The 17006-nt window shown below is 44.5% G+C and overlaps 1 protein-coding gene and 1 long non-coding RNA gene across 2 annotated transcripts in view; one reads left to right on the top strand and one right to left on the bottom strand.

Annotated features, from left to right (window-relative positions):
- Positions 1-12728, bottom strand: part of LOC145349549 (uncharacterized) — a 56424-nt gene extending 43696 nt beyond the window's left edge. The window contains exon 1 of the mRNA XM_080198139.1: positions 11910-12728. Within this exon, the coding sequence (XP_080054265.1) occupies positions 11910-12337 (428 nt within the window). The 5' untranslated portion in view covers positions 12338-12728. The remainder of the gene's footprint in view (positions 1-11909) is intronic.
- Positions 12001-17006, top strand: part of LOC145349550 (uncharacterized) — a 59913-nt gene continuing 54907 nt past the window's right edge. The window contains exons 1-2 of the long non-coding RNA XR_013888086.1: positions 12001-12060; positions 14892-14939. This is a non-coding gene — a long non-coding RNA (uncharacterized LOC145349550). The remainder of the gene's footprint in view (positions 12061-14891; positions 14940-17006) is intronic.

The following is a 17006-nucleotide window of genomic DNA, read 5'->3' as shown; positions in this document are numbered from 1 at the left end:
ATGCTGAAGGCAAGACTGGAATCCACCCCCAAACCACCGCTCCCACCAGTCCTCCGACCAGGAAGTCACTGGGGCTGCCTCCAGTCTGAATTTGTTAGATGCATTGGCATTGAGATATTGTTTTAATAAGTGAACCTGTTTAAGCGTCCATTAATTATTTTTCTTCTCCGCTCCAGGTACATGTATTACTGATTTAAATGAGGCTATAATATCTCCAAATTTGCAGGTGGCACAAAGTTGGGTGGGAGGTGAGGAGGATGCAGAGATCCTTTACTGTGATTTGGACAGTTGAGTGAGTGGGCAAATGATTGACAGACACAGCATAATTTGAGAAAATATGAGGTTATCCACTTTGGTAGCAAAAATGGGAAGGCAGATTACTATCTGATTGACCATAAACTAGGTGAGGGAAACGAGCAGTGAGACCTGGGGTATCTCGTTCATTAGTCACTCAGGTGCAGCAGGCAGTAAAAAAGTCAAATGGTATGTTGGCCTTCATAGCAAGAGGATTCAAGTATAGAGTTATGCAGGGTCTGGATGAGGCCAGACCTGAAATACTGTGTGCAGTTTTGGACTCCTTATCTGCAGCAGGATGTTATTGTTCGAGAGGGATTGCATAAAAGGTTTATCAGACTGATTCTTGGGATGGCAGAACTGATGTATGAGGGGAGATTGAGTCAGTTAGGATTGTATTCATTGAAGTTCATAAGAATGAGAGGGAATCTCATAGAAACCTATAAAATTCTAACAGAACTAGACAGTATAGATGCAAGGAGGACATTCCAGATGATGGAGGTGTCCAGAACCAGGGGTCACAGTCTGAGGATAATGGGTAGACAGTTTAGATGTAGAGATGCTGGCATTGGACTGGAGTAAACACAGTAAGAAGTCTCACAACACCAGGTTAAAGTCCAGCCAGTTTAAACTGGTTGGACTTTAACCTGGTGTTGTGAGTCTTCTTACTGTGTTAGACAGTTTAGGACAGAGATGATGAGAGTGGCTTCTGCAGCTGCTGCTTCTTATTACTTTGGCTTTACTGTTCCTGGCACTAGGCCATTCTGTGCCAGTTCCTTGTCAGTTTTACCATTGCTAGCAAAGCAGCAATGTTGCCTTCAATATTTATCCGGTATGCATGAGGTGCTTTGTCAACACTGTGACCCATGTAGTCATCACACTTTGAAATTTTCCCTCTATTCCTGACTAATTCCGTTAACGTGAGGCTGGTACCTAACATCAATCTACCCCTGCAAACCCTCTCCATTACCACTCTCCAGCCTATATTGGAGGACCACAGATGAGTGCTCCTCTCATTCAGACATCCATGTGCATGGATATATGTCACTGAATTGGGGTCATTAAAATAATGTGCACCCTTACTCAAACAGTATTTAGATACCCTCCAAAACTCTTGACACTTTTAATAAACTTTGCACTTGGTATTGGAGACATAACATTCACCTCCTTGTCCACCATTATTATCTATCCACGTGCCTCCAGACTCTAACTGGCAGATTGGGAACATCCCTCACCTGGGACATGTGGAGCTCCGCTTTCCTCTGTCATTTTGGATGTCCCTGCCTCAGTCAACAGGAGATTGCCTTCCGATCAAACTCCATCATTGCTCCAGACTTCCCTGGAATTATGCTGCAATGAGACCCATGAGTTAGGAGGAATGCAGCTGTCTTGGGGCTTTGACCATAGAGATAAGAACACACCTAAGCATGGCCCTGTACCAAGTTGACTAGTGGTTATCAGGGTGCTCCTTTAGTTGGCAGACTAAGTATACCAGTAACTCTAGCCATTGCTGAAGACACTCATCCCATTGAGTCCTGGCTCTCACCGTGGGACTGCATTGTGATATAGCAAGTAAAACAGTGATGTGCGTCTTATATTGGTGAAGATCCAGCCCATTCTACTCACCCAAAAAGCTCCCATCATCTTCCTCACCAATACCTTCATATGCTCCTTTTCACCTTGTACCTTCCTCCGTTACCCTTGACCTTACATTGCTTTGTGCCTCAATCTCTGCTTTCCTTATTAAGCCCTTAACCATCCAAGAGCAGATACACATTCTGACTCTGACCCCTTCTGTCCCTGAAGCCCCTGTTAATCCGACTTTCCTTGACTGACCCCATGATACCATATGGTACCTGACCGTGACCCTGCCACTGCCACCTTCCCAGTTCCTCCTCTCCCCCTGTCACCGTCACCATGACCTTACCCTCGGCTTCCAAGTATCTTAATCTTAACCCTCAGAACCCAAAGCTCGACATTCACGGCATCATACTTTTGATGTTTTCTCTGCCTTCATCTCCACCCAAGCAGCTCCTTCCACAACTAAAAGCATGACCAATACCCACTTCAGCACGTAAGCCTGCCTCTTTTGACAATGGACAACCTGCACTATCTTCTGCAGACAACCTCACCAACCTTGTCTGTCTTATCCGTCCACTGCTCCACCCTTTTCTGCTATTCCTTTCACCTGGTCCAGCCACTGTTCCACCAATCCTGTTAAGTCTGCCTGCCTTCCTTCCTCCCTTGGTCATCCCCACACAATTTGTACTACCACCACCTGGTCTTGAGCATAGGCTGATATTTACAGATGCTAGCCAAAGAGAAAAATGCCATGGCTACTCATTGGTAATCATGAATAATCTACCTCGCACAAGTGCATATCACTTATACGTAGTCATAAATGTAAACTTTTGAATTTCTTGCTGGCAGAGAACTTAGCTTGGAGGGGGCTCTTAATTCAGGTGAGCTAGCCTTTTAACATGCATGCATAACATACAAATACATGTAGCAGGGCTTACAAACATTGATTACTGGGAAGCTTGACCTGTGTTAAAGTCCCAAGAACGTAAGGTGCGAATTACTGGCTTGTGCGCTGGTAGATCAGCACGACTTGCCAGGAAGAATGCGTGCATTGCCAAAAGTCCAGTTCACGCCAGATGTGAACTGGTTTCGCATCTTCCCAGATTGGTTCTGCTGGTGGGAATGCACTCAGAAAGGGTGCAAAGTCTATTAGCATACAATTGCTTTAATATAAATGTATTTTATGCATTTGGGATGGCTGCTTCCACCCTCATGGCTGCTCTCTTCCTTGCTGGCAAGACTTTGTACCACTGAAAATAAGTGGCAACGACCAGGTGCTAGGCCACACTTGGGATTGGAGGCTATTCAAGCCCCTGGGTGATGGAGAACATGGCTGGGGAGTGTCCATCGGGCAGTCAATCTGGCAGTGCCTGGCTGGCATCCTGAAAGTGCCTGGTTGGGCACCATTAAGTTTGCTGCGGCAGTGCCAAGGGAGTGGGGCCTGGGTTGGGGTGTGGCCAGAGTGGGGATGGATCTATGATATGTGGGAGGGCCTTATGCAGAGGGGAGCTCTGCAAGTGTGGTGGGGGGGGGGGGTGCGGTGTGGATCAGCAGGGGGGTTTGTGATGGGGGGACATACCATGGGTTTGTCAGAGGACTAAATGGGAGAATCCCAATACCCTGGCAACCAGTGGGGGTGACACCATCACCAATGATGAGGGTGAATAGTGGAGTCAGGGGTTTGATGTCCGTGAGGGGGTAGGGACAGGTGGGATGAATCTTCTAGTTCACCTGTGATCAGGGCACCTTATGCAATGATGCCCAAGCACAGATGTTGGCTTCTCTGGTGTACTTATACTCCACCCACTACTTGTGGTGCCTAGCTCCCAGTGTGAGATGATTGCAGTGCTGAACCTGCCCAAGAATCAGTGTGGAACAGTCCTGTTTTCAGATTTTTATGGCACTTGGAGTGTGATGTTATTGGCTCACTGCATTGGTTGATTGACGCAGCAAGCCGGTAAGATTGTGTGAGAAACCAAAAATTGGATTCACACTCAATTTTTCACCTCATGCAGTTGTATAGGCTCTGTTTTGCCATCGCTAATTAATGGCATGTTTAGCATGTCATTAGCAAGTCCTAGATGACATTGGGAGGGGCAAGGGGGAGCTCTGCAGGGGCGGGGAGCTCTGCAGGGTTGGGGGAGTTCAGCAGGCGGGAAGCAAGAGCAAGGTGCTCCGCAGGGCAGGAGGCAAGGAGGGATAGGAGGCCAGGGAGGTAGCCCTGAAAAGGTGAGGAGGGAGCTCTGCATTTGAGGGGGGCAAAGAGGGAGCTCCACAGGGGTGTGGTGCTTTGCAAGGTGAGAGGGTGCAATGGGGGAGCTCTACAGGGGAGAAGGCAACTCTGTAGGTGGGGGAAGGAAGTGGGAGCTCTGCAAGGGGGGAGGCATGAGAGGAGTTCTGTGGGGGGGAGTTCTGCAAGGGTGGGAAGATCTGTAAGTGGGGAAGGAAAGAGGGGACTACTGCAAGGGAGATGAGCTCTGCAGAAGGGGGTGAGAGGGTGGAGATGGGCATGCATGGGGGGGATGATTGGTAGGGGTCTTTAGAGGATGATCAGCAGGAGAGGAGTTAAACTGGCACAGAGAGTGATTACAGTAAGAAGTCTCACGACACCAGGTTAAATCCAACCAATTTATTTGATAGTAATCCTACAAGCTTTCGGATAGGGTGTTCCTTCTGATGTTACGGTGATACGGTGTTCCATCCTCCTGATGGAGGAACACTGTTTCTGAAAGCTTGTAGGATTACTATCAAATAAATTGGTTGGACTTTAACTTGGTGTTGTGAGACTTCTTACTGTGTTTACCCCAGTCCAACGCCGGCATCTCTACACAGAGAGTGATTAGCAGGGGAGACCAGCACAAGGAGTGACCGCCATTGGGAGTGGGGTAAGGAGACTGGCATGGAGTAGGGGCATGCAGGGCGGGCTGACAAAGGGGTACCCATCAGCAGGGTCCCAATAACGCTATGTTGGCGATCAATATTGCCATAAGGGTTACACAGCTGCAAATGTTGAGGTGGGGTGATGTCCACAGGGAGGGGGAGGGGTGGTTGGGAATGGCTGGAGTTCTCCCAGTGCAGCCAACTTCACTGGTGAGCTTAGGTTCTGCCCTCTGGTGAGAATCACACTTTTGTCCAAAAAAAAGTGTCAGTGTTATAAGATTGCATTTTTAAACTCACTCAAAAAACAGGTCTGAAACTCTGCCATTTTCTCATTCATTCGGTCTTTTGTAAGATCACACCCTTAGAATTTGTGAGGAAAAATTCCTTCCTTAATTGCAAATGCTGTTGGGAAACTAGTTTTAGGCCTCCTGTTGAATTAGGTTCTCCTGGGTTCCGAGCTTCTTGCTGCAGGAGGGCTTGGAAGATTCCAGCCCTTGTCTCTTGGAATATTTGGTATCCAGTCCTGACCTTTGACACAGATCCCTGGTATCACTCCAATATTATAGTTCCATGTGAGTATCTGCACTTATGGTTCACTCACCTTATTTACCACACATCATGCATAAACACACATGTATGGAAACTGTATTTTAAACCTGACAACATTCATAATTTGAATTCTGGACAATAAGGAGGAACGTTTAACCTGGAAAAGAGTGGGTTTTGGGAGCTGGTGGCTGGTTAAATGAGCTGGAATTGATAGCCTGTCAAGAAGCCTGCAGCAACCCATCGATGTCTACCTTTAAGGTCAGCATTTTTGGCTGTGTGTGGGAAACTCTCATGGGAGAAGCGGGTTTCTAATTGTAACATGTCAAGTGATCACAAAGGGCTGTTTTATCGGATTTGAACCTTAACTGTGTGCAGACACAGATTTTTAGACTTCATGGAACTCACCAACAAGATCAAGAAAGTGGGAATGAGGGGCCTGAACAAATGACAGGCGAAACATTATTTAAGTTATTTTTCCTTGCTCAGGTGAAAGACCTTAGCTTGAAGGATTTCTTCTGAATATGTGCTTTCTCTACTTGGAAGGTGCATGCCATTACTTTGGAGGTCATCTTTACATCTTCTGAGTTGAGTACATCTCATTTTCACTTTTTGTCAAACAACAGTTCAGCATGGGTGCTGCTTATGTCACTTTATTTTGGATCTCAGACAAGGAATAGGATTAGCAGCAACAGTAACAGTCTGCATGCAGTTCAAGGTAGCAGCTCACCACCACCCCCTCAAGGGCAATCAGGAATGGGCAATTAATGCTGCCCTTGTCAGCAATGCTCACATCTCAAGAACGAATGCAAAAAATAGAAATAAATTGTGCTGGGATGCCTCGAGATGAGAGTAATTGGTGGAGGACCGGCCAACATTTGGTTCTGGTTGTGAAAACAGTGAAATAAGACATTATTAGAAATAATTTTATCATAATAGATAGACAGGGACATAAAGTCAGATTTCTAAACAAAGATTCAAAGGTTCGAACACATGGTTGTAAACAGAGCTACTTTATTACTAGAACGTTGATTAATCTGTACTAATGAATTAGACAAGTTATACTGATTGAACTAATCCCAATCCCAACTATTGCTCCATCCATTCACTTGCTGTAAAATGAAGCTGTGTAATAATTAATAACTGACCTTGTCTTATCAAATATTTTCTCAGTTTACCTTCAAGAGATTTTAGAGGTGTTTATGGAACATATAAGAAATACACAAGTATCTAACATAGATCATTGAAATATTATTACAATCCTGTGTTATGCTATCATCTGGCTAGATATTGGTTTGCATGAGTATACCCAAAAAGATGCTCAGACCTCTTAGTGGAGTGTATCAGTGTACCCAAGAGAACACCTAAGGTAAGGCTGTGATTATACCTGAAAAAGAGTAGTAAACTTATCATTGTGGAATAAATAGTAAATTAAGAACAGACAGCTTGATTGGAGGACTTGAACTGAGTGTTTTAATTTCAATTACAATTGATTGTACTCCTGTGGATCCATTATTGCTTAATTTGTTTTTCATTAACAGCTGGGCACAAATGTCAGTTGGCCAAGATAGGCAGTAAAACAATAAAAATGTTTCAACTATATTCATACATTTTCTTATGGCAGCTTTGTTTTAACACATATGTTTAATATTACTGCTGAAAATCATGGTGTCTGCAAGATTATGAAATACTAATCTTAAAAAGGTTTTTAAAAAAAGTCACAAATGAAGAATATGTGGGTGTGCATTTATGTGCAAAGATATTGGTAATGCCAAGTATAATTACTGATTATTGGTGAAAATATAATGCCATGTTCCATTTCTCCCTAACCTAGACAACATTTTCAAAAAAGAATCTTGTACAGAGAATTCTCATAGGCTTATTATTAGTTCTCAATGTGGCTGATTTCAATGGGGTAAGCATTTTACCTTTATTACTTACGTAAAATGTTGAGCAAGAAAAAAGATCAAAAAGGTTCACATAGGTCTTTAAGGTCTACTTGAGCCTCCTTTCACCTCCTCCAATGTAATTAACATTACTTTTATTTATTTCTCCCCCACGTGTTTATCTGACTTCTGCTTAATGCATCTATGTCAGTCACTTTACTACCCCTTGCAGTAACATGTTCTACATTCTAACCACTCTTTAATGTAAAGACATTTCTCCTTGAATTCTGTATTGGATTTATTTAGTCTTGCTTATACAGCCCCTAGTTTTGTTTGTCTTCATAAGTGGAAACATCTCCCTTAAAGGTCTTTATGAAGTCCTCTCTAAGTCTTTTTTTTTATATGTAGTGAATCCTTCCAACCTAAGGTTAAGAATTGGAGACATTCTGGTCAGCCATATGATGGATAGAAAATTGGAGCCTCTACTATCAGTATACACAGCTCTAGTGTACAACATGAATGTAGAAATTCATGTTGCCACAACTCGGGCTGCTTGGACGGCTGGTTGACTCAGTTGGCAGGACAGTTGGTGTGGATCAGATTTATGGCAACCATTAAATCCAAAGATCCCAAATATGTGTGGGTTAGGTTGACTGGCCATGCTAAATTGACTCTAGTGTCAGGGGGATTAATAACAGGTCGTGAATGTAGCCCAATCCATCACGCAAACCAGTCTCCCATCCACTGACTCTGACTACACTTCCCGCTGCCTCAGCAAAGCACCCAGCATAATTAAGAACTCCATGCATCCCCGACATACTCTCTTCTAACTTCTTTTGTCAGGAAAAGGTACAAAATTCTGAGGTCACGTACTGACTCAAGAACAGCTTCTTCCCTGCTGCCATCAAACTTTTGAATGGACTTACCTCGCATTAAGCTGACCTTCTCTACATCCTAGCTATGACTGTAATACTACATTCTGCAGTCTCTCGTTTCCTTCTCTAAGAATGGTGTACTTCGTCTGTATAGTGCACACAAAACAATACTTTGCACTGGTTTACTAGGCTGATACCGGAGTTGAGGGGGTTGAGCTATGAGGAGAGGCTGAATAAACTAGGCTTGTACTCGTTAGAGTTTAGAAGAATGAGGGGAGATCTCATTGAGACGTATAAGATGATGAATGGGATGGATAGGATAGAGGTGGAAAGACTCTTCCCGCTCAAAAAAGACAGTAGGACTAGGGGGCACAGCCTCAAGATAAAGGGGGGGCAGTTCAGAACGGAGTTGAGGAGGAACTTCTTCACTCAAAGGGTGGTGAATCTCTGGAATTCTCTGCCCGTTGAAGTGGTGGAGGCTGCCTCGCTAAATATTTTTAAGAAGCGGGTTGATGGGTTTTTGATAAGAGAGGGGATTAAGGGTTATGGGGAGAGGGCGGGAAAGTGGAACTGAGCCACGACAGATCAGCCATGATCTTATTGAATGGCGGGGCAGGCTCGAAGGGCCAGATGGCCTACTCCTGCTCCTATTTCTTATGTTCTTATGTTCTTATGTGACAATAATAAAATCAAATGAAATCAAATCAGGGTAAATATGTGGGATTATGGGAGTAGGGCCTGAGTGGGATTCTGGTCGGTGCAGAATTGATGGGCCGAATGGCTCCTTCTGCACTGCAGGGATTCTATGATTGTATAACTAGTTTCGAACCTTATTCAGGTCAGGCGGCACGGTGACACAGTGGTTAGCACTGCTGCCTCACAGCGTCAGTGTCCCATGTTCAACTCTGGCCTTGGGTCACTGTTTGTGTGGAGTTTGCACACTCTCACTGTGTCTTTGTGGGTTTCCTCCCACAGTCCAAAGATGTGTCGGTTAGGTTGATTGATCCTGTTAAATTGATCTTTGTGTCAGGAGATTAGCAGAGTAAGTCGGTGGGGTCACATGAATAGAGTCTGGGTGGGACTGTGATCGGTACAGCCTTGATAGACCGATGGACCGTAGGGATTCTATGATTCTGGCATGGGGTGGATTCAGATCCTGCCTCCTTGCCTGACCCATGGTGGAGGTTGTGGCACCGTAGGACACACCTGCCTTCAGCCAGAGAACTGAAGAAGGTATAACCTCTCAGTTCCAATATCATCCTTGTTGATCTTTTTTGCATTTTCCCAGTGTCGCTACATTCTTTTTATAAACCAGAACAGTACATTGTACTCTAAATGCAGTGTAACCAAGGTTCAATGTAAATTTAAATTCTCTTTACAACTCTATCCCTCTAGAAATAAATCCCAGTGCTTGGTTTGCTTTAAATGGTCTTATTTACCTGTGTTGTAACTTTTACTGATTTGTACCCTCAGAGCCCTTTGACTCTCTATCCCATTTAGACTCTTAATTTATGAGTGATATGTTACTTCCCTATTTTATGTACCGAAATGCACCACCTCCAATTTACCTAAACAGAAATTGGACTGAAAATTATACACCTATTTTGTAAATTTATTAACATCCTCTTAAATTTTCTCACGGTCTTCATCAGTATAAACTATTCCATCTATTTGGTGTTACCCTTAAATTTTGAAAGTATTCTCCCAATTCCTCAATCCAATTTCTCTACGTACATGGTGAATAACAGTGGCCATGTCATATCCTTGTGGAACATCATTTCCCACTTTTTGCCAATCTGAGTAAGTACTCTTAGCTCCTTTCTCTGCTTTGTTATATAGCCAGCTTGCTATCCTGTCCGCCCAAATGAGGGGGTGCACAAGGTGCAAAACACCAGGGCTTGTGCTCAAAGAGGCCCTGGGCTCACTGCCAGAACAATAACAATCTGGACTAGTAGCCTTTCAATCGGAATGATGGTTTATGTGCCAGATTGGCTGTTTTGGATACTGCCAGAACAGCAGCAATCATTGGCTGAATACAACATGCCAGATTTCCTAATCTCTCCTTTCTTTCTTGCCTTAAGTGTGGATTGTTCTGTTTTGATTGTGCATTGTGGCAGTGGGTTCTTTCCTCAGACCCGGTTGAAGTGAATAAGGTAAAGCAGCTGCAGCATGTGTCCACAATTCACACTTGGCCAAACTTCCCAGCATCCTTTTACTTGAGGATGGCCTTTCCTGATTTCCTCTCACTCAATGGCGGCCTTCCCAAATTCCTCTCACTTGACAGTGACCCTTCCCAATCTCCTGTCACTTGATAGTGGCCATTCCTGACCTCTTCCCTTGATTTTGTTACTTGTTCCACACGCTCTAACTTTAGATTGAAGTCTACTGTGTGGTATCTTATCAAATACCTTTTGAAAGTCCGAAATATATTAGACAACACTTCAGTCTAATCTTTCTGTCACTTCAAAAAATAAAGTTGATCAGTCATGTAATTTTGAAAGTATGATGTTCTTTATTATAGTTTCTGAATACTTTTTGTTATCTTTGAGTAGATATTTTATGATCTTTTTTGCCACTGTTTGAATATTAAAATGTCATACTGCTGCTGTAAAAAATGTAATCTTTGTTACTATGCAATTTGATTTTAGTTATTATATCTTGGGACCAAGATGGTAAAGACACTTTGCTCAACTGATGAAAAAATTGAAAAAACGGTATTTTCTTATTACCTGCTGACATCAATAGTTGATAATGTTCAACGAATGATACTACGGACGATGAATCAAAATGCTGTTTAATCTTGTCCAAAACAGGTGAATTGTTTCCCAGTTTAAACGTAACTTCAGCTCAACATAGAATCAAAATATATTGATAATAGCATCTAATTGGTAATGATCACCATGCACGTTCAGTGATTCATTGAGTATTAAAAGGTGCATATTTTACCTTTCATTATCACTCAATGCCGGTGCCGTACATCTAAAATATATATAAGTGCCTTTTCTTTTGAAATGTGTTAAATGCTATTAATTTCCAGAGCCTTCACAAAATGTCTATTTGTACATTGATAATCCTAGAGAAATGTTAATCGTGTTCCATGAATGCAATTAATTTTACATTAAGATTGTTATTAACCAACTTGACATTTTCATTCGCTTAGTTGAAATATACACTTTTATGTTTACGTTCCTTCAATGTTGTGGCAGTGCCTTAAAAAAAGGCGGGCACGTGTAAATGTGTTTTATTTGGTGGGGGGGGGGAGGACTCAGAGCACGAGGGCAACCAGCGTTTCTTTAAAGTCACCTCCAGTAAATTTACCCTAGTTACCCCTACGCTCTCACGGGCGATTGTTGAACTTTTGTTTGAGTTAACCGAAAATGTGTCTGAGGTTAAAAGATAAAAGCGCAAACGGCAGGCAAACAAGAGTTTTTGTCCCCCAATTAATCCGATCGATTTGCGATTTCTCCTGTAACGGGTCCGATTCAATAAACTGGATTAATTAATGACCGTTGATCGTCGCTGCCGATTCACAGGGAAGGAGAAATTTAAAGCAAAATATAAATAGGTTGAAATAAACTAAAGTTAGTTTGGAGTTGGTTGGGGCTACTTGCAGGCAGGCAGATAGTTTTTTTGCGCGGTTGGCATAGCAGCGGCTCTGATTGACACTCGGCACATGCTAATGAGCCTGTGTGTAGTATATTTACGTTGAAGCGGGAACCGCCCTTCATTCACCCACATGGTGCTGCATTCGCGCCACTTTCGAGAAATCGCAGCAGTTTCAACCGTCTCCGCGCTCCGGCTCCCTCGAGGAGCTCACCGTGAGCAGCGGGGCCCGGGAGGGACTCACCTCTTCTCGCTGCTCTCCGTGGACCAGAAACCATCCGGCTGCTTTCCTTCTCTCTCTCTCTCTCTCTCTTCCCCCTCCTCCTCCTCTTCTTCTTCCCCCATCCCCGCCCCCGGAGCCGAGCTGCAGCGCCGGGTCGTCGGCCGCACCGAGTGTGAGTGAAGGAAGGGCTTGCGTGCGGTGGGCCCGTCCGGTCGGTTGGGGGGTTCGTTTTTCTTTTTTTTTCCCCCTCCCCTCCCCATTCTCTCTCGCTTTCGGCTTTCTCTCCTTTCGTGGGCCGCTCCTCTCCGGGTTTTCCTTGCAGCCTGGGGCCTGGCTGTTCGTCTTGTGCGTCGGTTACTCGCGCGTGTGGTTTTTTTTCCGCCCCCTCCCTCAAGTTGGGTGCCGCTGCTAACTATAGTAGTGTATCCCGCTGGCATTTTAGAAAACATATTTTTCGCATTGAGTTAGATTTCAGCCCGGTTTGCGAGAGGGAGACGGTGGTCGGTGCGGAGTTAGCGCGATGGGGGTCGGGCCGCCTCCATGAACTGGGTCACAAAAGCCTGGGAGAGGCGGGGGGAGGGGAGGGTCTCAGGGCTTCTGTCTCTCGGAGCCGATGGCTCGCTTGCTGCTTCTTCACATTGCTTCGGTCGGTGTCTCATTTCGGGCCGGCCTCTGGGTTGGGCGGTTGGTGGCGGCGTTGGTCCTGGGGAAAAAAACAAAATCCTATTCCAACCCTCCCCTCCTGAATTGCTTCAGAACAAAAAGCCACATGTCTGAGTGGGCCTAGGCCGCGCAGCTCCGGAGGCGGAGCAGCGGGAGTGGTGTAAGTGTTTCTTTCCGCCCCCCCCTCCGTCCAGTGGACTATGGGGGGGGGGGTACGCGCTACCTTCCTTCCCCCCCCCCCTCCCAAAGCCCGCCCCGCGGGGTTCGCCTGGCTCCCGGCCGCGTGTTGGGGGTTCTTGAAAAATTTGAATCTGAACGGTTGGAGCGGCAGGCGCGTGTGCGGCGCGCGCAGCTCTGCAGGGGGAGGGGGAGTTGAGCGGGGGGTCGTGCTCCTGGGCTCCGCGATCGTCGGCGGTGGCCAGGTGAGCGCGGCTCTGGTTTTTTTAGGGCTCCCCGCCGTCTGAGTCTTTTTCATTTTATTTTAGAAAAAGGTTTCTAGCCTCAGCGGCGCCATGTTGTGCGAGGAGGGGGAAGAGTATATACGCATGCGCCGTGCACCATGCGTGTAGGCCTCCGGCCTTTCAGTTTGGAGCGGGGTTTTTGGGTCGGGCCTCGCGGGTCGGGGGTCTCCTTTTTTTTGTCCGCGGGTTTTCAATGATTTGATGCCGCTATTCTGTTATGTTTTTTCCGGCACCTGTGGTCGTCCGGCATTTTTCATCAAGCTACCGCGATGAAGAAAATGTGCTCGAGGTTAGGCGAATGCGTCATTTCTGACCGACCGTTGACCCGCGACGTCGAGTGGCGGCTCCTGCGAAATGTGGCGGCAGCGTGGGGCAGCGGCGACATAGCCTCCCCTCGTCCAGCCCACCCCCGTCCCAACAGAGTGGGGTACAGCCTCCCCTCCCCCCCCCCCGCTTGGCGGTGTGGGAGCAGCTGCCGCACACGCTGTCCTCTGCTGCATGGGGTACAGCCTGTTCCCTGCCCAGCAGCGTGGTGCACCGTCGGCACATTCCCCCCACCACCCGTCCGGTAGCGTGGAGCAGAAGCGGCGAGAGCGCAGGTTGCATGTCCTCCCCTGCCTGGCGGTATGGGGCAGAGCAGAGACAGTACAATCTCTCCCAAATGTGGGAGAGAACATGTAACTTGGTTATTGTTTGAGGTACATAGGTCTGCTGTATGCCTATCTTTCACTTGCATTTGTTGCACCACTACAGCATAAACGCCACTACTTTACTTCTGTACTGCTTACTGATGGATTTCATTCTAGCCCTTACTTAAAGGCATCTATTTTGCCAGCTTCGCCCACTTCATTTTGTAGTTTCAAGTTCTTGCCACTAAGGAAGTATTAGTGCATGGAAATTCCATGTTAAATCTAGATTAACTTCAGTTTATCTGCTCTACACACTAGCTGATGCAAAAAAAAAAGCCAACTACATCCTGCTTGTCTTTATAAAACTTGTGCAGAATGAACACCTACTTTCAATCCATTATAATGGAAGAAATCGACAGGTTTGAGTTAAAACATAGAACCCTACAGTGCAGAAACAGGCCCTTTGGCCCATCAAGTCTGCACCAACCACTATCCCACCCAGGCCCTATTCCCATACCCCTACACGTTTACCCACTAATTCCTCTAACCTAAGTGTCCCAGGACACTAATGGGCAATTTTAGCCTAGCCAATCTACCTAACCTGCACATTTTTAAAAGTTGCCCCTTTTAATTGGCCTTCTAATCATTGGAAAAAATTTCTTTCTGCATTTTGTGCTATTCTCAAGTGTTATGGCCTTGTGTAAGGACATGATCAACTTGTGTGGTTCTTTAACACTTAAGTGTTTACACATAGCCTGGCTTACTACCAGCATTTCAATAAAACATTATAAAATGCAAATGTTTCACTGGCTAAATTGTGTCCAACCAGCATGGATGATATGGGACTTGCAAATCTAATACAGGAAAAAATGATTTCACCTGATAGTGAAACTGGTTGCATGATTTTTCATGCAGTAGAAAAGAGGACATCAGAGCAATTTGGGGGAATGATCTCTCGCATATCAGTTCAATATTGAATTTGTACTGTAATTTCATTACTTAAGGATGCAAAAGCCAGGCTTGACTATTGATTCCCTTTGAGATTGTTTAATCTCAAAAATCCCTCAAATTTGCTTTTATATTACATGGGTTGAATTCCAAAATGGTGAATGAATGCTTCATTCAAATTAGCTGACCCCTATGACTTCAGTCTCCTGTTGGTATGAATTCCAGTGCAGCCCATGTATTTGAGAAGTAAGTTATACTTTTTGTAATGGTTTTGCAGCCAACTAACTGTTGTTTTTCTGCAGGTGTGAAATGGCTGAAAGAACCTGGAATTATTTGCTGCTGTGGCCCAGGTCAGAAGTAATGTCAAAGTGCTTACAGTGCAGGTAGTGTCTAAAATCTACTGCAGTGGAGGCACTTCAAGCATTATATTGACAGTAACCCCTCCTTGAACCTGACATTTTCAGAATATTTTGCTTGCTACTTTGTCTTTAGTAAAGTCTCTTGTGTTAAGGTGCATCTAGTGCAGATAGTGAAGTAGAGTAGAATCTACTGCCCTAAGTGCTCCTTCTGGCATAAGTAACTCTGATCAGCTTGGGTGTACTAATTCTTTTCTTGAATCTTTAGTATTGCAGTTCTCGACCAGTTTTGCATGGTTGCACCACAAGAAGAAATTAGTTGTGCAAATCTATGCAAAACTGATGGTGGACTGGGTTGGCTGTTAAGTGGTCTGAATCCTTGCTGTTTGAGGTTTAAAGCTCAAGAAGTATTAAAGTGCTTATAGTGCAGGTAGTGTTGTAGTAATCTACTGCAATATAAGCACTTGAGTACTACTAGCTAACAGACTACAGCTGTATAAATTTTAACCATGGAAAGCTTCTCTAGTTAGTTTTGCAGGTTTGCATCCAGCTGTTAGTAAATATTGCTGTGCAAATCCATGCAAAACTGACTATAGAAGTAAAATACAACTAGTATTCATGTATCTTCTCTACATGCAACCCTGTCCTGCATAGGTTGGGATTTATTGCAATGCTGACAAATGCACTTGGTATTGCACTTGTCCCGGCCTGTTAAGGATGGTGGGCATAGTTGGAAATAGCAGCAAGCTTCTGGAAGCAAGAAGACAACCAAGAACAACTTCAGTGTCAAATAGCTGAACCTAAAGTGTTTGCAGTTACATTTCATTGAAGGGTATTTAAAGACTATTTTCTCTAGGTAAGTTGCCTAGTCTTTGATTTTGGGATTGTAGCTTGTTGCCCAGTGATGGGAGCTGCTTGAATTAATGCTATTGTTTTGATGCTGCTCTCTCTGCCAGATAAGAATGACTTGTGGGTGGTCCCATTACTGCTCTTAATTGTTAGTGGGGGTCATGGGACTGTGGAGTTTGGTGTATCATCTGGCACAATGTACTGTCTAGCAAGGGGTGTTTTGGTGTTAACCAAGCAGACTGCTATCCTGGGTGATCCAATATTGGAGCAACAATCTCATCTTTCTATGCTTGTGGATGGAGAGATTTGGAGAAATTGGTGATTTGGCCTGCAGGCCAAAATCACCAATCAGTTGCATCTCAAGTATGGAATTACTGAGTAGGGAATCTAATTGAATTGCAAAGCACATTTTATTATTGTTGGATGCAAGCATTTGAGATGCTAACTGGGGTGTCAAGTTGCCCTGTTCCACTTGCAAATCTGCAAAGTGACTGTCTTGGGTTGATTAGTAGGAATGCATATGACAGTTTTCCCTCATTTGAGCTTTGACCATGCTTGCTGAGCCTCCCTACTTCCTGGTTGGCTTGTTTTGAATTCCACAGGTGAATAATGACACTACTCAATCCACATGAATGAAACTTGACTGATGCAGTGTTGGGCCACTTTGAAGGTCAGGCATCGCAACATTCTTTGCCTTTTCTACCCCCCCTTGTCAATTGCACATGCTGGGATGAATCTTAAAGGTAATAGTGCAAGTAAAACTGTTTGCTTTTGGTCACATTTGGATGTTGTCTGAATTCAGAGCCAAAATCTTAATGGCTGGCTTTTCATCCATTTAATGCAATTATACACTTATAGATGACTAGGGTTAAAATTTGCTTTATACTCCAAGTTGTGTAATTTAACTGCCTTGCTGACGAATTTTTGTACAAAAAGCTTTTATCATTAATTTCTGTGAGTCTTAACACAAGGTATGATTGGATACAGTAGGTCTGCATCAGTTTTTGTAGACACGTGACTTTGAAGAAATAAGATGCTGGGAAGGCTTGTCATATTAAAATACACCTCCCTCCACTTAAGATGTGAAATACCTGGGCATTCCTACTAGATCAGTCATTTCATTTGGACTTTATTAGTTCTCATTGACATGTATGCCCTCTTGACTAAATACAATAAAACTATGCTATCACTGTCTACTTGTGTAATTGTGTA

This window comes from Carcharhinus amblyrhynchos, chromosome 10 (assembly GCF_965287045.1).
Source record: "Carcharhinus amblyrhynchos chromosome 10, sCarAmb.v2.hapA, whole genome shotgun sequence".
Lineage (NCBI taxonomy): Eukaryota > Metazoa > Chordata > Chondrichthyes > Carcharhiniformes > Carcharhinidae > Carcharhinus > Carcharhinus amblyrhynchos.
This window is presented reverse-complemented; position numbering and strand designations above follow the sequence as displayed.